Source organism: Falco punctatus (assembly GCF_963210335.1).
Source record: "Falco punctatus genome assembly, chromosome: 6".
NCBI classification, from domain to species: Eukaryota; Metazoa; Chordata; class Aves; order Falconiformes; family Falconidae; genus Falco; species Falco punctatus.
This window is the reverse complement of record NC_137585.1, coordinates 28,580,964-28,605,864: the sequence shown is the minus strand read 5'-3', so window position 1 is coordinate 28,605,864 and position 24,901 is coordinate 28,580,964. Positions and strand designations below refer to the sequence as shown.

The following is a 24,901-nucleotide window of genomic DNA, read 5'->3' as shown; positions in this document are numbered from 1 at the left end:
GGACTGTGCTTTGTGTTATCTCACAGGACTCTGTCCTTTCATTTGCTGTGTGTTTCTTTTCGAACTAGTTTTGTGTAGGAGGTAAAACATATCTGCACTGAAGATCGTAAAGCCTGGAACAGAAATCTTTGCTTAAAAGATTGCAAGTTTAACTACACTGTAATTGTCTTTACTATCCTAGACCATATTTTCTCAAGAATTTGTATTTTCCTATGTTCCAAAAAAAGAACGCGAAGTCTGTTTTACAATAATAAACACTTTACCAAATGCTCTGATCATCAAGGCAGGACCCTGGGCTTGGCAAAGCAAGCAGATAGCTGGCATTACTTGCTGGTGTCAGATGTGAAGAGGGTAAGTAAACATTGCCCCAATGCTCAGATACGATACTTACTCCATGCCTTGTGCAGTCTGTCGTGCAATATCAATTAGTTTGATCATTTCAAATTTGGTCTCAATGATGTGTAGATGGTGATATAAGCTGGACCCCTCACACCATTGCGTAACAATAGCCAACTGGGGTTTTGTTGAATAACCCATAAAAAGCAGGATATTCACATGTCGTGTTTTCCTGTTGAAAAGAAAAATCAAAAGGAAATCAGGTGGATCAGGAAATCAGGAAAAACCCAGGCAGATCTGTCACAATCTGAATATGTATTTCCAAATAGAAGTTGCTGGGTCAGTCTCAACTTCTACTAAGATAACACGATAACCTGTTGCTAGATTCAATTTAATGAATTATTCCAGCAGTTAGTCTTTCTTATCATAATGACATGGAATAGCAACTCTGGGGTAAGCTCCACTTCCTCTTGCTTTTGCAAGCAACACAGCACACGACTGCTCGGAAGATGCCATTACCACTAGGTCCCCATGGAACAGTGACCGTTTGCAGGCTGGTCTGCTTTTGTGTAACCCCAATCCAGCTACGAGATGTTGCTCTCTTAAGGAGGACATCCAAAATGAAATTCCAGTCTCAGAGGATTCCAGAAAGGACAACCCTTTTGTTCAGAAACCATCAACACACTTCCTTGACAAGGCTTCAGTTTTTCTTAGTGTTTTATTGCACAATAATTTTGTACTCTCTCCGGAGCCAGCACACAAGAAAGGATGGAAACAGGTATGAAAACTGTATCTCAGTAACGTTACGATATGAAATTGTTTCCAAACAGCACTGGAAGAGACTGGAGTTCACCACAGAGATCTGGCCAGATTAAATTAAACCTATTTCAAAGATGAAGCTACTCCAGACAGAAAAACTTCACAACGAACAATACAGAGATTATCATCTCAGTAGATATCCCAGCACATTCAAGGCCCAAAAGAATCTACTGACGCATTGTGAAATCTGAAAGATTATCCTCACCCTCCAGGAAAAGTCAATCACATTCTTATTGCCATCATGGCATCATGGACATGAAGAACTAGATACCTCCAAACGTACCAACAAGATATCACAAAGATGAGGCACCTAAGAATTCTGGACTATTTCCTAGCTTTCCCAGGGGCTGAGGAAAAAGGCAATCTTCTTCCAACACAGCTCAGTTCTGAAACCTGGCAGATCAAGCTTAAAACCTGTGGTAGCTTCTTAAAGCTATGCTACTGTGGAAGATGGCTCTTTATGTTTTCTTATATTAAAAAACTAATATGGGAGCCTAGATTGTGAATCCCTTTGTCCTCTCAGCAACGTAGACTAGGACAGTTCTGTATTATGAGACTGTGCCTTTTCCAGGTGCAAGGATTTGTCAAGTGATACTGAGGGTAACTGCTGAGTGAACAAAACTCAAGTAGTTTCTTGCAAATCCTACCTCAAAGCTAAGAAAGTAATGATGAAGCATCATCGAAAGGGTAAAACTACAGCTAAATCTGACTTGTCTGCATCAAATGACAAGACAACTATTTACTGTAAGTGCTGAAATGATCAACAACAGAAAAAGACTGGACTCCAGCTATGAGACTGCCAGCAGAAATCTGGGCTAAGTAGGAAATACAAGATTTTTGATTTCACGCAAGTTCTCCTGAGCAGTTATGTCAAAAATATGCAGAGATATCCAAAGTAGCATAGCCCAGAAAGCCTCTATTTCCACAACTATGGGCTTAAGAGTTTTCAGAACTAATGTTTCCTGGGGAGAAAGGCTGACCATCCCCTTTCCACTGTGCAGCTTATTGGGGATGCTCCTCCAGCACAGGCACCCAGCTCAACACAGCAGTCTTCCAGAGGCAAAAGCCTTCTTTCTGTTCTGTTTCTTAAAGCAGAATTATGCTCGAGACTGCTCAAGATTGTACTTGGATGCTAATGGTCTTCCCCAATATTCTATTGTATTGTGTAGACTGATCCTCTTTTAAGAGCTGAGCCGAAGACAAACACTTCCTCTGAGAAAGTACAAGCAGTTGACAGAGAAAAGGAAATCAAGAAGTGACTTTGAGAAACACATTTTAAAAAACGCTCAAACAAGTGGTACTGAACAGAAACTATTAAACAACAGGTAGTGTGGGCAGTGCTGTAGCTCAAAACCAACAATTAGTCATGCTCTCCTTCAATCTCAAAACGCGGATGAGGAAAGAAAGGCCTACAAGCTCACACTTAGGCTTGACTGTGCCCTTGGGGTAGTACAAGGGCAAAACCCGGTGCTGTCTTGAGGGTTTGGACATACGTATATTTACAACATAGGTGTGCAGGCAAACACACACAGGGGAAGGAAGAACTAGCAGCAGATACAAAGAAATATCTTTAAATAGCAAGTTGTATTTTCTGCCCAAAGTATCATCACTGAGGAATAAGAGCAATGTGTTCTAATGGAAATCTAAAATTCAATGATTAATGAAGCATAAATCTACACACATTTTGTGCCATTACAAATATTCTTACCTGAGCACTCCTACTTCATTTTTGAAAGCCTGTAACTGTTGAGGTGTGGGTGCCGTAACATTCAACATTTTCACTGCCACATCACCTTTAAAATAGCAGGTTTTAATAAGTGCCATTGATACATACTCCTCTATTGAGAAAATGCTATATAAAGCACCAGAGATCTTAAGACACCCTATTTTCTAGCTTTGTGAAATAAACCAGTACAATACTAAAATAAGCAAATATTCCATAAAATGTATAAACACTATTCTTATTTTACTCTGAGAAATCCTAGCCAAGTCAAAACTTTCCAAATAAACAATTGAAATCCTCATTCATCAAGTTGAGTACTTCAGACTTTATAGTAACTGTTTCATCTCTACCCTAATACATACTTAATTCACAAGAGCATGCAACAGTTGAGTTTCTAAACAGTTTGATGTTCTAACATTACCTATTTAGCAAACTACTTATTAATTTAAAAGTAATCTTTACGGCCCTTCAGTGGACTCTCCCCAGTATCCCCGTCTCTCTCTCGTACTGAGTAGCCCACAGCTGGACCCAGAGCTCCAGGTGTTGCCTCACCAGTGCTGAGGGAAGGATCATCTCCCTCAGCCTGTGGGTAATGCTCTGCTTAATGCATCCCAGGATATCATTAGCCTTCTCTGCGGCATGGGCACACTGCTGGCTCATATCCAACTTGGCATCCACCAGAATCCCCAGGTGCTTCTCTGCAAAGCTGCTTTCCAGCTGGGTGGCCCCTAGCAGGCAATGTTACCCGCTTAACAATAACTGTTTGCCATGACAGCCACATACCGTGCCACTTTCCTTTGTAGACTGTTCCAAATGATCCAGATCCTATCCTTTGTCCAACTGTGATCTGGCCATCTGGTATCTCCCAATCATCACTTGAATCCCGTCGACCAAGGGTTTTCTTTTCATATATGCATAAAGAACAAAAAAGGAAGAAAGCAAGTGCATTAATGGCTGCGAACACCGCTCCTTTGTTAAAGATTTGGTATCAGCATTTCATATCATTGAAGTCTTAAAAGAACTTTCTTTTTCAGATATTGCATTTGACTTTTCAAGTCAATTATACACAACAGCTCAGCATGCAAGTATACCAAATTATTTCCTGGCATGAAATATTTGCCACAGGCTTCTGGCAGTGTTAAAATCAGTAAATACTAAGAAACTCTTATGAAAAAAGAAAGTCTCATTTATTTTCCGATTCTTATTCAATCATAATGCCAATTGTGAATTAAAAAAAATGCAAATATTTTAATGTATTACATTATTACATGTTACATTTGAGAATCACTAGAGAACTTTCAAGGTTCATGAAACATGGTGGAAAAAGTTAAGCTGTTATTTGAAGGGAAACTGGCATTATAATGTGAAGCACACCAAGACATATGGGTGCAATGAAGTAAAAGTGAGAGTAGTCAGTTATTGAAATGATCTATGTATCAGTCACACCATTTTAATATTCCATTATTTATTGATTTTAAGTCCTTCATCATTACCATATTCATCTTCAAAATAATTCAGAAGGCTTTGATGAAAGAAAAGTGAGAGGAACACGGTTGTGCAGTATTTCTATACTATGAATATACCATACTGTGAGTGAAAATAGCTGATCTTTCCCTTACCATTCTATTTCTGTCTTCTGAGGATGAGGATGATTTCCTTTCCCGCTGGGGTCCTGGTGATTTCTGTAATGCTTTCACATTGGTGAGTGACCCAGGCAAAGAGGCTGGAGGCGTTGCAGACAAACCTGCAGTTGAACCTAAATTTCAGAAAGAGGATAATTTTATCTATATGAAGTCAGCTTACGAGAATGTATTGATACTAGGTGCAAGAATTGTGTTTAAGATGCAGTATCTCCAAAAATTAATGTAAATGTTAAGAGGGAACAAACATATACTAAAAGTATTGTCCTAATATTAGATTAGTGCTCAAGGCTTAGATTTCAGGAAGAGACAAGACTATAGCAAACATCCCTGTATACCAGATAGTTCCCAGTCCCTGGTTCATGAATTATCAGAAGGACAATGTCTCTTTAAGTAGAAAAAAAATAAAATTTAATTCCACCAGTTTCTTTGAGAGGAAAAGTAGTAGCGTTTTAATTAGCAGCAGCTAACTCTCAGATTTCTTGTAGCTAACCTTTTAGGGACCCAATAAATAGCTGCAATCCTGTACTTTGGAATAAAATTGACTAAATGCAAAAAATTGAGAAGTTTTCTAGTTGAGTCTCCAAGTGCCACCTGAAAACCATTTGGCTGTTTTAAAGCTGTTAGCAGAGAGCTCTTATTCAAAAGTAAGTATTAGACTGTAGAAAAGATTAAAAAAGAACAAGTACTTTAGTTAGCTATTTGAAGCATATTCTATTAAATACAAAAAGAACAGTACATCTGTAGCTTGTATGTTCTCTAAACAAATCTATGCAGGAAAATGTCACTAACAGAGCTGTGTTTCAGAGCCCCAATGGCTTTCCAAATAGAGCACTTCAACTAGACACTGCTTTTTAAAATACACCATAATTATTCATAACAAGGTTATGCTGACCCTCCCAATACAAAGGACATAAAATAGGGTCAACTGTTAATTAAATTCACGCTGCTCTGCTAAACAATGTATGTCATTGTACAAGGCCTCCAACATTCCAATGCCTTCTCTCACATCAGTGCTCTGGGAAATGGCAGAAGATGATACTCCTCCTCCTATTCCTTCAGAAGCCCCCTTCTTACCAAGAAAGTGTCTCTTAATGCCAACTTGAGTTCAAAAACTGACTTTGTGACTTTTAAAGCTGTTGCTCTATTTCAGTCACTCAGAGTATGCTAATTTATCAGACTACATAAATCCATCACTGCCTGTCTTCACTGATAAAATCCATACATTTCATACAAGTGGAAGCACAAAATAATGACATATCAACACACAAAAAATGGGACACAGCATCCATGAACTTTGTCCCACATGCTAAAGCAAGAATAATTAAGTATATGGGGCATCCTAACTACATTTACAGCCAGTGACCTGAAGGATGGACTTTTGTTCATGTTACGATCACTGTGTTGTCATATGTTTATTACATTATTTGTCTGAAATCACACATATATGGAATTAAATGCATGATGTTCCCAAAAAATAAGCAATTTTCCAAAATCTACCATGTTACAGACTTTCTCTGCAATAGCCAAGCTCTACTAGAATGCATTTTCTTTAGAGTTAACTGAAGTCTCCTACTTAAATTTTAACACCATGATATAGAAACACTAGCACAATAATCACCCTTCACCAAAAATGCTTACAGCATATGGTAGAACATTAATCTGTTCATAATAATACCAGATGGCCTGTTTTCCAAGTTATTAGAGTAGAATACTTCAGATACTGTTGGACTTAAGCCATTAGCTTGGACTCTGAAGTTGTATGTAACGTGTTCCATTCTGTAGCCAGTTTGCTTGTTGGAAACACCTGTCTTCTTACAAAGACTTCTGGAAGAACTTTACAAGTTCATAAGGTGAACTGCTCTTGATATATTCTGAAACAAAAGTCTTTGAAACAGCCAAGATGGTAGCATTTGAAAACCACACTACATGCACTGAACTACCCATTTCTACGTGTATACGTATAGACACAAATATTTACATTTCATGCTATTACTCAAGAGTTGGTTTCTCCAGCATATGAAATCCCACAGTCTGTTGGGATTTTGTGCAATACAACAGATCCATTGACAACTTTAGGCCTGAATTACCTCCAGAGTCAATGATGTAAAATTGGAAGAGTGTCTTATTTAACATGATACAGGACACAAATACTGTTTTCACTGGAAAATTACTAACTAAATAAAACCTACGTGGTCTAAACCATCTAGGGCTCCAATGTGGTATCTATCAATAGCACATTCTCAAGATGTATTTGTTGAAAGCTAACACGACATGTTATTTGAAAAGCTTGAGACCTAACAAGATATCAATGGAAATGTTTGTAATTCACATTTGATTTCCTAGATTACTTTTCAAAACAAAGAATATTAAATATAGAAAACTACTAAAGCACTGAACTGACTTAAACTAAACAGTCAAGGAAATTCTAAGTTAAGGACTTCACTTTGTCTTTAAAATCACTGCAATGCAATCCAAGCACCTTTGTTTAGAAAAATTGTATTAAGGTCCACACAAAAACCTCAACTATGAAATTCCTTGCTTTTGAAGATTTAAGTCAGATTTTATTTATAGTAATTTTCAAGCGTGTAAAGGTGAAAGTGAGTATGTGTGAAAAGCACATTCAAAGCATTCCAGCCAGGCCAAGCAAAAAACAGAGGTGTTCTGATAAACTCACACACTTACATACACACGGTGTGAGGGTGAGGCACAAACAGCATCTGTGGTTTTACTTATTTTGTTTGGGTGAAAACAAGAAAGAAGAGCCCAACTACCTCTGAACACTGGGCCAGGCTCAAAATCAAACACTATTTCACTGGGGACAGAATGAAGGAGGGGACTGGGAGTCCGGGATTGGTATTTCCGAAGACAGCGCATCAGCTGGTTCAAAGGGGCTGTTAGAGAGAAAGAGACGGGCAGGCAGAGACAGAAAGACAGACACATAGAAGAAATGAAAGAAGTCATGGGAAATAACTAGGATGCTTTGACTCCTATTCATAGATTGTTTCTGTACTTGAAGGAAAAAAAAAAAAGTCAATTACTAATAACACTGTTTCAGGACTGGGAATAGCCAATTGTTTTCAGATGCCAAGCAGACAGTTTATGATCAAAAGTTAAAACCAACATGATAGCACAACATTTAAATGCTGGACAAAATGGGCAAAACTGTGGAGAGCCACACCTATCAACACACACAAAAATAGCTAAAACTGGCAACTTTAAATTAGTAGGCTTGCAGAATTAAAGGAAATTTTGTTTTAGAAAGTGTTATATTGCTGGCATAACAATAAACCAACTCCATCAAACACAACGCAGTAGGTAGGTACCATCCCACCAACTACCAGATTTGGATGGGAGAAAGAAGGTCAGTGATAGCCCATAGCACAAAACCTTAGAGATCAGGATAGAGTGTATTAAGGTAATTCAGTCTTAATGGCCGAAGCAAGATATAATTAGTAGGAGACAACTGTGTTAATGGTTTGAAGTTGGAGAACCTGTCATATGCCTGCTCTACTTACTATTTCCTTATTTCTATTTTTTCTATATTATTATTACAATCATAGGAAAAAATACAGCACATAAGAAGCCCTCTCAGGACCTTGACAGTCAGTGGGAGAAGAGCCTTAATAGGCTGTACATAACATGAAGAGAATTAAATCTGGCACTACTTCTGACTTAACCGTGAATTAGGGCTGTGTGTTACTGAAGGAATCATAAAAAGACCTGGCTTTAACATAAGGTCCTAACAACCTGGTTCCAAAAGTAGCACAGGCATGCAGTACAGCAAAGCAGCATCTTCAGCAGGGGTAGAGGGGGAGAAGAACTGGAGTATTTCATGCTGCTTTAGGATGCAGCAGTTTGTATGGAAGGTCCATCTGCCATGTCGATGGTTTTCAATGAAAACCCCCATTGTTGCCATGGGTGGAAAGGTAACAAGAGGCACAAAAATCTTTGAGAGAGAGTTGGGAAGTTGTAGCATATCTCTGTGCAGCCATGTGAGTGAGTGAGTGTGTGCACGTGAGAGCAAAAAAAGTGATGGTGCAAGATAATTTTAAAACTAAAAAAACTAGACACCACTTCAAAACTTTTCCTCCTTCTGTCTCCCCCACTCCCAGAATGACCAGCAAATGACTCAAACCTTTGTCAGACAAATATTAAGTTCATGGACAAGCAAATGCAAATTTATTTTTTGTTCTAGTCATATTTTCCTTTGTGCCTGTGTTTCATACAAGTAGAACAAAGGGAAAGGACAGTGCTGTTGTGTAATTAAACATAGCACAATAGCTAGTTTAAACACTACTTACCTCCCTCTCCTCGTAAACCCTGGTCTCTAATCAAGTCCTGTAAATTAAAAAAAAAATTTAAAGTGTTTAATTTAGGTATTAACATTTACATTCCAGAATCAATTGAGATTGATCAAATAGAAAATCCATAAACACATATGTTGTTCATGAAATAAAAGCTGTTTCCTACCCTGGCTTACTAACAGCAGTGACTCTAAAGAACTATTTATAACAACTACCAAACTTTTCAAAATTAGTTGCTTTAAAACAGCATCTCTCAGTAGTAAAGCGAAATGTACACCACCCAAAATAGATGCTGACATGAAAATATTGATTTTAACACACAGTTGGCCAAAATGCATAAAGAACTATCGAACCAAACGTTCTAGTTAGAGTGTGGCACAAATTATTTGTACTGTCGTATCAGAAGCTGGGACATCAATTTCCTGTACATCAGTCAAATGAGTTCTGCTTCGTTTTTTGTTGTAACAAAGCACCTAATTTGCATAGTCAGGTGCACTCTGTTCTTCTCAGAAATGGCAAACTGTGAACTTGCAATCCACTGTGACCTGAGAGTATCTGTTACAACATACACAGACTAAACCCAGGCTACACTACGGATTTTTCTAAGCAGAAAAAACTTAGAAAATTCTAGCAGTTTCCCTCTGTATGTCCCTTTTCACCATCAAGCTTTTTTTTTGGTTATACAATTATATTATTCCTTTACACATCTGCACTGCTGCTGAAAGCACTAGTCCTGCTCTCAGCTGCACCACTGCCATACACCATATGCAAATGTCTATGCAGCCACGCTCTTAATAGTCAAGTAACATTTCACCTTTCGCTCAGTTCACATGCAAAATAGATTTTGTGCCTCAGTGTTCAGGCAGACTTCAAGACTGCTCATCTAACAAATGACTAATTTCTAGAGAGTAGACTTCAGGGCAAAATACAAGCCATACACATTAGCAAAATTAGAAAGAGGCTGTTGTGACCAACATTTTGACAAGACCTAGCTAGCTTTATAGCTAGCATCAACCATTATTATTATTTAAGATTCAGCATCCAGAAATCTCAAAAATGTGGAAACCAAGTTAAGTGCAGCAGTTTCTGAACATTCTAAAAGAATGCTCAGAATAACATCTACGAGGCTCTTGAATTCCTAAGGAACATTCAGTACATCTGAACTCAGCTTACTGCAATAACTAGATTTTCTTCAATGCCAGAAATATTACTTGAATTTCAAACACTAAAAAATCCCTCTCTGACATATAAAGAAACATGCTTAACAAATAGCATGGTTTGCAAGAGCGGTGACTGACTTCTGTATTCTTAACACCATGGTACCCTTAGCAGCATGAGCCTTGCAAACAACAGCAACAAAAAAAAATAGAGCAGTGGTTTGTAGCAGAACGTTTCTTTGAAAATGAAAGGACAGGATTGTCCAAAGGCAGTTTCTGCTTTTAAAGAACGCGTTAGTTGCATCTTACAGCTCTGAATAGCAAAAATGTTTCAGGCGGGATCTATGAAGATTCTGACAGATTACCAAAGATTATCTCAGAAACACAGCGGTTGCATGTACACGATGTATTTAATGCACTGATATTCATAAGGGAGAAATCAAACCTACTATAACTGATCAAAATGTTATTAATACTTACATCAATATTGACTGGCTCGATTGTATTGATGTGAACATTGGGAGCTGAAGAGGATCGGTCACGTTGCCCAAATTGATTCCGATGGTCTTCATCTGCTGGTCGGAGGGGCTGTGGGATTGGAATGGATTTTGAAGGAGAAGGACTAGGGAGAATTGGTGGTCTGAGAAACAAAGTCAAGGAAAAAGAGGATTTAGGTCTACAAATGGCTTCAAATACTGCATAGTGGGTGTGGTAAGTCCTTTTCAACTATAATAATACATACATTAAAAAAACTGATCTAAAGACCTGTGCATAAAAACAATTTATGATGAATGATCTCTACTCCCTTAAGATCAATTTCAACAACTCTCTGCTGTACAAACTACCTAATTACATGGCTGTGAAGTGCTGAGTTAAAACAAAACAAAACCCCCTAACATACCATATCAAACTAGTAATAATAAATCCTGATCTGAAAAATTCATGTAGCTCAACATGCACTGCAGATAGCAAGATACTCTGCAGTTTCCTCACTTCAGAATTAACGCAATACACTCTTCTTAATGGCAACCTACTGAGAACTAAAAATGCTTAACATCCCACATCAATATTACAATCAGAAGATGTCACAAACCAAACTGTATGGATGGCATTATTGTTCAGTGAAGAAAGACTGAAAATTACACACTGGTCAGTCAACATAGTTGATTAATATTATGACCAATGTAATATGAGTTATTGATACTAAAAATAAACATACTACCTCTTAACCTCAACCTTTAAGAAATAACATTTTGTTATTTACAGTGCTAGTTAGGCAATGCAATAGTTTTGACTTAAAAGATAAATGTTCAGACTACACAGACAAGTTTTCTGAAGAAATGCAAATGCTGTCAGTCATAAAGATAGATAAAGTCTTTAATTTATAGTATCATGAATCATGTATTAAAAGACAAAACATCTAAACACTTGCCTTTTCATTTGTAAGAAGACAGAATGTCACTACTTTGGTTACCCACTTTTTCAGTTGAAGTACAATAAATGGGCTTTTATCTCTTAGTCAAGTCAAAGTCAGTCACTGTTAAGTGTAATGATTCAATTTAATGGATATAAGGCAAAAGGTCAATGAGAAACATCTGCCACCTTTGTCAAAGAAAACTTCATGTTAAAATATATGTGATATCTGACAAGGTTTTTAGAACTTACAGAAAACACAACTCCTAAGAGAGAAGTCCTCCAGCCATTTAATTACTCACGGGTTCATCACCATGCCCACAAACGCAATACCCACAGGGAGAAACTTCAGAAATAAACCATACAGAAGCACATATAACAGCAGCAGGTCTTGGTGCTGACTCCCCTAAGCGAACGCTCCTTGGCCTCTCCAAAGATCTTTAGGGGCAACTAACATTTTCCACAGGATCTCTTGACATTTTTTCAGAAATGACTATTACCCTACCTTTCATTGAAGAGTTTATACAGTTTGGCACTGATCCCAGAACTCAATGCTATCTGTATCCCAAGTACCTGCCATCTTTTCCTTCCTGGCCAACAATCTCACAATTGAGCATGAGGAAACAAGAGTACTTGTGAGTTAATTCAAGTAACAGTCTAGTAAGTCTTGTAATAAAATTCTTAGATTATGTTTGGGAAGAGGAATAAAATTAGGGTTAAACCCCCTACCTAAACTGTTTTAAAAACAGTTACCTGTTGTCACATGACAACATATAAACATGCATATACTGCAGAAATACTGGGAAGCAATGAACCAAAACTGTCAACAGACAAATCTCTGAAAGGGCCCTGAACATTTAAGATGATGCTCAGTTTCGGAAACATTTTTTAAATGCAGATAACATTATATATATATATATATATATATATATAAGCTAAAGTTTTCATACATTGCTAACAAGTGCCTTCGGGTAAAATATTTTCTATTATAGATGAGGAAGTTCTGAACTCCTGAACATTTTTGTAAGGACTATCATGCAACTGGAACCCACATCAGGAGATGGGACACTGCACAGACACAAACATGGGACTTGGCTGACATTCTAAGGCACTGTATTTTCATGTTAAGACAAGTGTGCCACATGGTGCACAGAAAGATTTCACAAGAAAAGCCTAAGAAGTGTTTCAGCCAGACCGGTACTGTCATTGTCAGGATAGCAAACTCCTGCTCCAACTTCCTGACAGCTCTCAGTAATAATGAAATTAAGGGAAACTCGTTACAACAAACATCAGATAATTGCACTAAGAGTGACTGTGAGCCAGCATCTGAGCTGTGCCACACGATGAGAACAAAAGCAATCAGATTTTCTGTGATCATGAGTAAGCCAAGGGAGAGACAACCAAATTGCAGAAATATTGTTTCAATTACATTCCCCTTTGAATCATAAATGGTCATCTGCTAACGGAATCTGCAAATACTTCTGTATTTCTGGTCACACGTCACCATGTCCACCATCATGTTGCTAGCATGGGCAGCACGCTGTGTCATACCATGTTTGAAAACCATTTGAATAGCTTTTTCTACTCATTAAATTCTAACAGGGAAGTTCAGATCTTCAGAAAGTAACTACAGGCTGATAAATCTCTTCTTCTGGAGTCTCTGAACTGTTATTGGCAGGGTCTCTGGGCTTTAGACACCAAAGAATCCACAGATGGGAATCTCATAAGCAGTTAGCAGTGTGCTCCATCTGTACAATCAGGATTTCACTATGGGTGTCCTTGGGACACTTACAAAAAAGGTAGGTTATTTTTGCTAAATGGGAATTTTGCTTGGAAAAGGTAACTAGTTTGTTTGCTGGCCGAAGATGGCCTACTGAGATCATAAGCTCAGAAGATATTATCACCAGCCTCTGCCTCTGTGCGGCAAAGGCTGTATCTTGATCTGCACCGAGATCTTGATTTACAGAAAACATGTAATCATGAAGAATGCAGCAATACTCTTTGCTACCAAAAGTCCATTCTTAACAGCATTGCTACATTTTATTTACTCCAGGAGTGTAGAAGGGACACTGGAGCAAAAAGGACCAGCCACCTTCATTTGGAAGTGGGTGACATTGTCTATTCCAGGCGAGTTACAAAACTAGATCTGTAAGCTATGCAAACATAGTACCAACAAGCATGCTGCCAAAAAAGAAAAAAAGAAAAAAAATAATCAAGAGGACCAGAAAACAGCTGCTGCGAGGCACTGTTTACTGTGTCATACATGTGTGTCAGGCATGGTATGGCTGGGGCTTAAAGAAGCAGTAGTTTAAATACCAGGATCTGAGTTTCTGTTGCTCCTCCTGTGGCCTTTGAGTAGTTAATAGCCAACCTCCTAGTTAGAGGAGAATTTCTACAAATAAGATCAGTATTCTGACTTACTAGAGAGGTTATACCACCTCATCTTGCACACTTTCTTCCAGCCTCTTAGATGTGGGCATTCCGTTAAACGACTCTCATCTTCCGAGACAAGCTGATAGAGTTGTCAAATACTGATCTAATATGTTATAACCTTTTCTGGCAGTATGACAGAACATGCTTTTTCCTTGGACCCTGTACTTGGGATAAGCATGTTGTTCCCTCCCTTTTTATCAAGACCAAACAGGAAGAGGTTTTGTCAGGAAACAAGAGTAACGCAGGTAGATGTACCATTTGCCAATCACAGCAAATACCAACATTCACTGTTCTACAAAACTGGGTCCATGGGAAAGAGGTAACAGAAAAGTGCCCACACATACTACTTTTATATATAAACCAGCAAATTTTGTAAAATCATATACAATACTTCCACCAGATCTTAAAACTTGCAATGATACAGGTTAGCTCACTTTAGAAATAGGAAAGAAAATTTTAATACAGATTTTCCTCATTTTCCTTTAACTCACCAATATGATGTTTCATAGATTTAAGAGCTGGTCTACTCAGGAAAGATTTTTCTTAAAAGAGGTAAGCTTGGGCTTCAAGATTTTGGCTTAGATTTTTATTTTGCTGTAGTTCGGCAAATACTTAAACGGAAAATTCATGTACACTTAGCTTCAGCTATGGAGGTGGCACACATCCTCTTTTAAAATGACAGCATCTCTACTGGATTGCCACTCTTCTCCCCCTCCCAGCTCGAATGAGTGCATCTCAGTTTAGCCACAAGGCTCAGTGCAGTACACGCTATTCACCTGGTAGACTGCATACTCAAACCCAAGCCAAACCTACTTCAAGCTACAACCCATAGGTACCAAGGCTTTTTTTTTTTCTTTTCTGTTTACACCAGAGTAGACTGCCTTTGTTTTTTGTTACTACCATTAATGAAGAACACTGTGCATTTACATTTTCAAGCAGTTTCTAAGGACTGCTAAAGATCTGGGATACAATGGCATTTCTGTGACACTAGCAAGCATGTAAACTGCAAATTTTGGATGCCAAACATGCTCTAATTACTGTGGTACTCCACAGATACTGCCAGAAAAACAAAGGTGTTTTTTTTTTTCTTTCCCCATCTCTGCAACCTGGAAATACTCAATAGCCCCAAATCAAATGTTGACTTGGAGAACAGGATAGCAGTGCAACTTTATAACCGCAAACTAGAGAAGATCATCACACTTACAGCATCCTGTGAAATTACTCTAAAAGCATCATGGGACAGATCTGTAACACTCATAACTTCATAGGTATTAGTGCATTCTTCTATACCGCGATAACTTGTTTTCATCCATGCTGGCTTGTAGATGAAAAAAACCCGCCAGGATTATCACAACAGTGCATTTATACTGGCCTTTGGGCCCAGATCAAAGCTTAGCAATGCTTTCCTAAAATTTCTGATAGCTTCATATGCAGCAGGGGCTATCAAGAGAATCCACACAGCTGTCATTAGTCCTCCAAACCAGGTTTCAGTTCACTAGCATGCTTTTGCAAATAAAGTTTAGGGGAGCAAGAGGTTTCCCCCACCTTTTGTACAGACTAAAGATGGTTTTTCTAAAGATTCTGATACCAGGCCTTTTCTGCTCAGCAAGAATGCATTTCTAGTTGAATAATGTAGGAAGTTTGCTAACATTTACATGGAGTGACCTGGAAAAGATCCAGTGCCAGAATTTTTAGGGGAAAAGTTTGTAATTGTTTTATGCAATAAAACACAAAGCTTTTGCTAACTTAAACACATGGAGATCTAAATGCTGTTGTAGTACTCAGTGCAATATTATAAGACTGTCTTTGTTTCCTTGGCTTTTCAGAAGCTTTTCTAGACATTTAAATATCTCCAGCTGAGGCAGAATGATCGGTGAACATTCGGGAGACAGAAAGGAAAGCAGACTTGTTTAATCACAGGCTGGAGCCTGCTCTAAGGCAGGGACTGGCAAGCTTCCAAGAATGGTGCATGAGACAGTCCCCCTTTCTCCCTCAAATTCAGAAGATCAAGCATGTTGGGAACTTTGTGTTTCAAAGAGAAGAGATGTGGCCAGCCTGCTCAGTAGCAGTGTTCTGCCTCAAGCAAAGCAGCCACTTTCAGTCTCCACTGAGTCCTACCTGCCTCGGTGCTATTTCAGTCCAACCATGCGCCCCTTACCTCCCACTCCACAGGCTACTTACCCTGCTATAGTACCTGCCTCGTGAGTTTGCTGAGTGTTGCCCAACATCACATCAGAGAGAACAGATGGAAGTTGAAAAAGACAACTCCAGAACATTTTGAATAGCTAATCTCTCCCCTTTTCATAGCTCTGCAAGGTCCTGGGAACTGGGTTCATCGAAATTCTGTGCTCGTATTTTACGAGCAAAGATACAAAGGAAACTTTATGATAGTGCAATGAATGAAATGAATACAATGTGTTCTATACAGTTTGCGTACTTCAATTTTATTACAAATGGCTATTATTAGGGAGACCTGCACTTAATAATTCTTTCCAGTTAAGTGCAGATTATAACTAAAATGACTGCTTTGGCACAACAGGATAGTGCAAACTGAAAGAATTAAAATGGGACAAAAAACCTAATGTGGAGGCTGGACACATTTTTGTAAGGGGTTCAGAAATCTGAAGGTGGGACCATATGTGCTCCCTTGTCTTGGGGTGGAATGTTCGGAGGGAGACAGTCTATGGCTTACAGTTGGAAGAATGAAAGGCTACAGGACTGGATTGCTTTAGGATGTCACACATGAGCAATGTGAAACAAAGTTCTCCAGCATGTTTAGCAGCTTTTGCATCATGTCCAATGGTCTCTTCCATTATGTCCCTTTCTCTTTCCAACTTCTCCATTTGATCCCTTGACAATTTCTCAGCATGTCACACACGCCTTTGCTCTTGAGCTTGTCTTGCAACACAAACTCTTCCTTTCTTTGGGCACTTTGCCTGCTGCTGGAATCCCTTCAAAAGGCTAAAGATGAAGAAGGATGCTTGCCTTCTCTTTCCTCATGTTTACCAATCGATTAGTAACATCCCTTCCTCTGTGGGCTGTGCCATGCAAGATGCTAGGAGAACAGAGAAATCAAAGGAACAATTATTGAACTAGTAAGTGTTAATAAAGCGCTAGTTCCTCATATTTGCAATCCCGCTGCCCAGCTCTCAAATTTCAATCCCCTAATCTTTCCCCAGACAGGATAACCTCAAAATGTAAGTCTTTTTTTTTTTTTTTTTAATTCCAGTTGAGCTGTTGTCTCATACTGTAGCAGCACCCTTTAACAAAACTGTGGGTAAGTATATGTTTTTATAGAAAAGGCCAGCATTTTTTTCTTAAAAAAAATCAGAGAAATTAATATTTCCACAATTATGTCTTTAAAAAGCAGAGAAGTGTTATTAAAGAAAGGCAAAAGGATAACTGGAGAAAGGTAAGGACAGTGCTATATGCTCATGCAATAGCATTTGAGGTGCTTCTGGAAAGGAAATACTACAAACACAGATGTTTGCAGAAAATTGTGTGACTTTGTAACATGCATACTAGTTATGAACACCAGCTGATAATCACAAACCATTTTCAAAATAAACAGAATTTTGAAGGCATGATGTACGCCTTTTTTTTTTTTTTGCTTTAACAAAGAAGTGTACAGCAAGGAAAAAAAGCAGAAAGCTAGAAACCTTTTACAGCTCCTGTAACCACAAACATTTACAGATGCAACACTCAGGAAAACTCCTTACGCTTAACTGGCAAGTACACTTAAATGATAAAATTTTATATATGTGAATTTCAAAACCTCCAGGCATTAACCAGATTTGTTCCCAATTTTTTCGGTTCTGTTTTTACCTCACAGAATTAAAACTGCCTGAAGTAGTACATGTATCAATTAAGATAATCCATCCTTCTTGTATCCTCATAAACTGGTAAGAAAGCACAAATAGGAGGTAGGCAATTGAGAAGTAGGAAAATTTAGCATGTACCAATATTAGCACTGGGGCTGTAAAACGCCCTTGGCATTCACAGGCATTTAACACAGTTGGTATGAATAAGTTCCTTCCCAGGTTAATAGTTCTAGCCTGGTTATAATTTCAGCTGTAACATGAGAAAGGCAGAGCCCACTTATCTTAGAGAACCACAACAGCAGCCTTGCCCACAGCGTGCTCTACTAACAGCCATGGGATATAAAGGCAACATCCACTACCTGGAAGAGGCACTTTTGAAATTTACTTGAATCTGCACAAAACAGTATAAATAATAACATTACCTCTCTTTGTACTTACCAAATGAGGTTCCCTCTGCAGGACTGTTAATCTGTTTTCCTGGGAAGCATAGTATTTGATCTTTCATAAAATAGTCTCGACTGTTCAGGGAATTTCTCTTCTAGTCAGTGTCCACAGGTGTCTGCGTAGCTTCCAGCTGGGTTTCTGCTTTAGTTTGGGCACAATGCTCGCTATTCCATGAGAGCCTCTCTGCCAAATTCACTTCATCTCCATGCAGCACATATGTCCTAGGAATGTTTTTCTGAAGGCTTTTGTATTTAGTGTTCTTAATAAATCTGCATCAGGTTTCTTGACTTTGATACACATCCTTGAGTTGCTCTTTCCTGGAGATTTGTTCAACTATCTAATGCTGGGTGGTGTCAGTGATCTCCCAGCTACTGGGAACATAATCTAGGTATGATCACTTGTCTCTTCATAGAGGGTCCAGAATCTTTGTTGCAAATATAGGGGATGGAGGTTGTAGTCAGTTTTAGAAGTCTAATTTTACAAAACCTGGGTCTGCCGCAAAAGATGCTATATCTCAACATCTAAACAGGAGGGAGACAGCTAGTGTGGACGTTACTAAAGCAATAGGTATGTGGAAAAACTACTGAAGCAGTATTATGAACCTGCAATTGGCATCTGCTCACACTGATCTTACAGTGGCGTGGCTTACTCTGAAACAGAGGTATGTCAATGTTACTTCAAGGCAAATAAATTGTAGTTTGATAACACAAACTGAAAGAATTTGTGAGGATATAGTTTTGGCTTGTATTAACTTTTAAGTATAAAATCTTTCCAGTTTAGACCAGGTCAAATCTACCATGCAGAAGAAATCAGTTTAACAGTTAAAGCCCCAATTCTACAGATGCTTATGCACATGTTTAACTTCGGCTCATGACTAATTTATATCATTCATGTGAATGAAAACATTCACTTCTTTGAAGTTAAGCATAGGTGATTATATTTGCATGGCAAGCCAGATTACAAAAATGCAGAGAGTTGCAAAGTAGTATTTTGAGTGTTTCTAAGCATATAATACTGAAATGTTATTAAACAGCAGGAATAAGGTCATACCCAACAGAATCTGTGGGGGGCACTGAGGGGTACGATCCAGATGCTGGGGTGGTCTCTCCTAAGGGGGCCTCCTCCTGTGGTATGGGGTGATGTTCAAAGAACTTGGAGACAAACAGCAAACTGTGAGGCAAGAACAAAACAAAAACCACCTAACTTGTGCAAAACCCAGAAGCTTCACAATATAACACTCAAAGATTGAAAGAAGAAAAAAAAAACCCAAATCCCCCCCCCCAATCAAATTCTAAATTTTAAAATAAAGACTACACTAACACACTAATCTGCAAGATTAAAAATATTATTACTTTGAGAAAGGATCAAAAGATTATCCCTTAAACACACCTTTGCAGAAAGTAACTTTTTAATCTTTTGGTTGAAATTGCAAACATCTGGCTCCAAGAATGTACTATGTATACTTCTATGTTGAGCACACAAACTTATTTTAATGTTTGCACTGATACAATGCCAAAAACCAAATGCCAAATGGATAGAACTATGTTACCCATAAGCCCCGAGCACAAAATCCAGGGATGCCCAAGGAAACAGTTACAAATACCAGCATAAGCAGAAATTACATTTATTCTTGGGGGAAAACCTAACATCTTAAATGATTCCTTATATAAAAGTCTATTTAAAAGACCTAATAGACTCTGCTGAAACTAATCAAATAGAACACAGAGCCAGCTTATACCAGATCCTTAACCTACATCAAAAACTTACACAAATAGATCAATAATTAAATTCAAGAACACATGACTGTTTGGGACATTCTCTTTTATGTTTCTTACCTAAGCACCAAACCCACTAATGGATTTGGTTTTAATCACTGTAAAACCAACTGGAATTTCACCATATTGAACTAGTGTCTCAACAGTTTTTCTCAGGTTGAAGAGAATAAACCCCCATTTAAACCCACATCTAAACATTTAAAGAGGGCTCTAGCCATCACGTAATAAAGAACCAGTTTTGACTAAGAATAACAACTGTGAACAAAGAGAAGTCTGTCTGATACAGTCAAGTGTTCAGCCACCCCGTTCATGCTTCAAAGAAAGCATTTCATAGTCCAGCAAAAAAATATGAACTTGTTGTCTGAGCTAGCACAGAACGAATACAAATTATGCAGTCTCACAAGAACAGCTGAACTCCTATATTTTTTCAGGCACCTTCTCTGACTTCCTGAATTACAGATTTAACATAAGAAATCACTGGCAGCTGTAAGCTTAATAAATGGCTCAACTTTAAAACCAATTGTGATTACTTACTCAAGTTGGTCATAATTAACACACATCAGTGGCACTTCCGTACTACAGCGCTGGTGAAATTTGTAGCCACATGTCTGGCACCGGAATCCCTGGAAAAGCAGCTTTCGACAAAAGTCGCAAAACGCTAACGTGAAGAATGTTTTTCGTACCTATATTGTAAAAAATAATCGTAATTAGTGCCCTTCTGTGAGCCTAAGATAGGCTGTTTGCTTTTACCTCCCTCAAACAGACTTACAAGCCTCTTTTTTGATGCTGGAGCTACAGTTTCATGTATCAAACAGATTTACATAAAAGATTGTTTCCTTTTTGAAACAGTCTTCATGCATTAAAATTTTCTTTCAACTGTTTATTGGAATTAATGCTTCACTTCATTAGCAGTAAGAAGAGCAGCAACAAATCTGAAGCAAAACAGTGCACTATTATGCTAGAGACAAACATTCAGAATTTAATTGGATACAACCTATAAAAAGAAAAGCTGCTGAAAGATTATCTCATCTTCTAATTTTTCCAGGAGCTAAATGACATTTCTATCCAACACTCACAGGACTTGAAATACACATACAGCTTATATGCATGGTTTCTATGTAAGGTTACATCTACAGTTGTAATTTTGACTACTGAAACTCAGAAACATTTTAAATCACAAAAGGGTGAACACTTTATCCCCATATTATGGGGGGGAAATGATTTAGTTTAATTTTCAAATTCAGCAATACTTGGCATTAAAACACATTCTAGTAGTTGTATTACTACATGTAATAATCAAAATTTCAAAAGCATATAAAAAAAGTTAAATCTACTAGACTTTCACGTGACTAGCCATAGATAAATTAGCTTGTTTGAGTGAAACAGATCAAGCAGCTTGCAAACAGAATTTTGTTTTTTTTTTAATCTAAATAAAAGGTCTTTCTTCTCAATGTGACAAACATTATTTCCAGGATTTTGTATGTAGCTGGAACTGTTTAGATGGATTCTGTTTAGCAGCTTCCATTTACTTGGTGCCTTATCAGGTCAAAACATATTTGTGCACTAGCATCATTGATGATGTCAGCTCCGCTCTGGGAATAGTTAGTTCATTAGTTAATTGCTGCTGCAGAGCCAGCAGGGAGGCCCAGAATACATTTTATAGATACAGCAATACAAAAATAGTAGATTATTATTACAGCTCTGCAATGCAGTGCTGATTTAAACCCCCTACATTTATAGATTTTAGAGGGTGTATTCCATCCATATGTGAAAGTTTTAAGGGCAATCAAGCACTAACATCACTTATTTCAATTACAATTCTAATTCACTTAAGCTATTGTGATTAAAAAGTCCATTTGCAACCCTCACCACATCCTACAGATACAAAATATTATTCAAAATTGTTAATCTGAATTCCAAAGTACAAAGTTGATTTAACCCTACTCAACATTTCATAAAAAACAGTACATACAAAATTGTGTGTTGTGAGTGGCACATTCTCCAAGACTTCCACATGCAACTCCTCTCCCGTGAGCCAGGAAATGTCAGTGTCCCAGCCAATTGGCTTCTTCTCTCTAAAGTGTAAATAAGCCTTTCATTAGCACCAGCACACAAGCCCTTACGGGTCTCCCTGCTGAAGATGTAAGGCCAGGTAGAAAGTGTGGGGGCTTGCTACCCAGTCTCTAACTGCAGGAAACTTCAAAGGCAAGACATTAAGCTCAGCACATACCAAGGAGAGCACAGCTTCCCTGGATAGACTGCATGAGAAAAATGCACTTTTCCAATCAGCTCCAGTAGTGCCCGACTCCTTGGTTCCAAGGTGACAGATACCTTTCTAATCAAATGAAGTGCTTGCGAAAGTACCTGTTCTGTAAGAGTTCCAAAGAGATGGCCAATTTTATGCAGTAAGATAATCTACAAACTTTTCAGGGCTGGAAACTCAAATTTTTTTCCTTCCATAGGAACTCTATATTCAGCTATGAATGCACCGTAACCAAATCAAATAAAACCAAAAAGTTAACAAACCTATTTAATACTTGTTTGGCTAGTACAAGTTTGATTAACAAGTGTTTTGCCAGCAGTCTATAAGCCCATATTATTCTATATTATACCTATTCTTGAAGCGATTAAATCTTTTTCTAGGTGTTTGCCATTCTTTTTCGACATGTCTTCAAGGCACAAATTGCTTTAGTGCAAAGTATCATATCATTCCGAAATTTGAAAACAACTTCCACAATGCTGGATAGAATCAGCCATACTGGGTAACTCCAAGACGAGATCCTAAGAGCAAAAACCATCACACACAAACCATACCCATCTTGTATTCTGTAAACAGCACAGCATTCTGGAATAAGACCTCTCATCATCAGAGCTTTCTTTAGGCTGTCTCGGACTGTCACTCCACACCTTGCTGGAACCTAGAAGTCAAATATAAAAGAAATCAATTAAAACAAGTTCTAACTTATCCCCCCAAACCAATGCAAACATTTTGACCCTCAAGTGTTAAACTTACTTTTCATGATGTTTTACAGAATGCTTGGTAAGAATTTTTCAAAATGTTTTTGTACTGTGAAGAATTTTATTGGTGAATAGTATATAAGCAATATAGCTCAGCTAGAAGGGAGAACAAGCTCTACATTTCTATTAACATTTGGAACGAAATCTTTACCCAACTCCAAACTTCCAACTCTTCTCAACTTGAAGAAAGTGGAGACACAGCACGCAGATAGCTAATAACTATGCACATTATAAAAAGTTCAGGCCAAGCTGCAAAGTTATACCATATACCAAGTGGAATTTAAATAAAAGAACTAACTTGACTACACTGAAAATACCATTATGATAAAATGTAAATATTTTATTTTCTGTTTCTAAAATAGAAGATAAGCATGCAAACAAGTAAAACAAAACCATCATCTGAATCAGACAAACCTTCTCCTTTCAGTTTAACTTACAATTGCAACTCTACAGACACTTCCTATCTGAAAAACATATTCCTCTCTTCTGTTTCACTATTTGAAAAGTTTAAATATCTAACAGGACGTGAAGTATGGAGGAGCAAAGAACCGCAAACTATGCAAAGTAAAGATATTTTCCTTGCCTTTATTCTAGCTGTAGGCATTTCCTATAGGAATTAGTATATTATCTCTAGGTATACTTGTGATTTAATAGTATATAGTGTCAAGCCATAAAAACAGAACAATACATAATCTGGTGATTAAGTGTAGTTAAGGTGTTGAGTATAAACGATTTACTATTTCTAGAACTCAATAGTGAAAATATGTAACGCTAGGTGGTATACACACTGGGACATCTCCTATAATCATGGACAGCACCTCGAACATGAATCAAGAGAAAAACTCACAGACTTAACTAAAAAGGTCTCTCTGAATACCTGGGACTTCTAGCTTGCTAGTGGCCTAAGCCAGAGCCCTCAGTAGCCAAAAGCAGTCTCTTAATCAGCTTCAACTGGCTTTGGATTGGAGCCTAGTTTTTGCTGCTTGCACTTAAATTTCCATGGGTATTTAGAGGCCCTATGCCCTACTTAAGGATCACAGTGAAAAGCAGCAGTCTATTTCAAGGAGCTTTGTGAACACCACTTGAGGTTATGCTATATATTGCATTTCTAGAACTCAAACATATGCTCTCTCAGAAGAGACAAATAAAAGGAATATTTTGTTTCACAACCTTCCTCCCATAAATATGGAGTGCTTCTTACAGGATATTTGTGCATTTCACGTGGTCAACACAAATATTTAAAAAAAAGAGGATTTCTACTAATTCCTTGGAAAAAACATCCCATAGCATACTGCTTTACAGTCTTGATATTCAGCCTTAAGTGACCTGGTTTTACGCATTCCATTACTTCTAAATGCATCTTTTTATTAATCTAAGTAACTTCTTCCCATCCTAGAAGTTAACACTGTGGCTTTCAATCACTTTTAGGTCATTCCTCCAGCATAAAATAGCCATAATTGTTAACTAATACCTGTCACAAGTATTAAGAGAGAGTCTGGGAGCACCTACTTTCATCAATATAGTCAACAACTTTCCACTATAAAACTCAGTACAGTCCTCTTTTGCTCGTCTCTACCAAACTAGTTGTCCACACTGAAACCAACTGTTCGCAGGGTCATTCTGTGACAAGTTCCCTGTCCTCCCGACCCCTGGCAACATGGTTAGCATAACTAGCGCCATTTTATGAGGCAAGCAGCCATTCTCTGTGACCAAGTGGGCCAACATATGCATTCTCTTTCCCCTCACTATCAGGCCCTGAAGGCCCTGAGAACCAATTCGACAAACAGATTTCTTCTTCCCCTCCCCCTCATCTCAAGGTTCCTGGGTGTCAGGCTGATGAACTCCTTCCCCTGCTGGCCTTGAAGGTCGCAGGTACCCAGGGCCACCAGGCAGTGGCGATGGCCCCAGCACAGAACAGGGAAGCGTAACAGCACCCAGAGCACTGTCCATAAAACCAAGCAGTTACCAGTCCTAAGAAAGGAACATGGATTGGAGCTGCTGCTGGACAGTGAGAC

General features: G+C 38.2%; 1 protein-coding gene across 3 annotated transcripts in view; it reads right to left on the bottom strand.

Moving 5' to 3' along the window:
- BRAF (B-Raf proto-oncogene, serine/threonine kinase) overlaps positions 1 to 24,901 on the bottom strand; it is a 92,533-nt gene that overhangs the window by 21,282 nt on the left and 46,350 nt on the right. For 2 of the 3 annotated variants that reach the window (XM_080390864.1, XM_080390865.1), the window contains 10 exons: positions 22,683 to 22,786; positions 21,841 to 21,943; positions 20,403 to 20,551; positions 19,144 to 19,263; positions 10,463 to 10,622; positions 8,823 to 8,859; positions 4,498 to 4,634; positions 3,662 to 3,779; positions 2,864 to 2,948; positions 392 to 568 (listed from right to left, as the gene is read on the bottom strand). In XM_080390864.1, the coding sequence (XP_080246990.1) occupies positions 392 to 568; positions 2,864 to 2,948; positions 3,662 to 3,779; positions 4,498 to 4,634; positions 8,823 to 8,859; positions 10,463 to 10,622; positions 19,144 to 19,263; positions 20,403 to 20,551; positions 21,841 to 21,943; positions 22,683 to 22,786 (1,190 nt within the window). Of the gene's footprint in view, positions 1 to 391; positions 569 to 2,863; positions 2,949 to 3,661; positions 3,780 to 4,497; positions 4,635 to 7,292; positions 7,413 to 8,822; positions 8,860 to 10,462; positions 10,623 to 19,143; positions 19,264 to 20,402; positions 20,552 to 21,840; positions 21,944 to 22,682; positions 22,787 to 24,901 lie in introns of all 3 variants that reach the window. The other variant, XM_080390866.1, reaches the window with a different exon arrangement.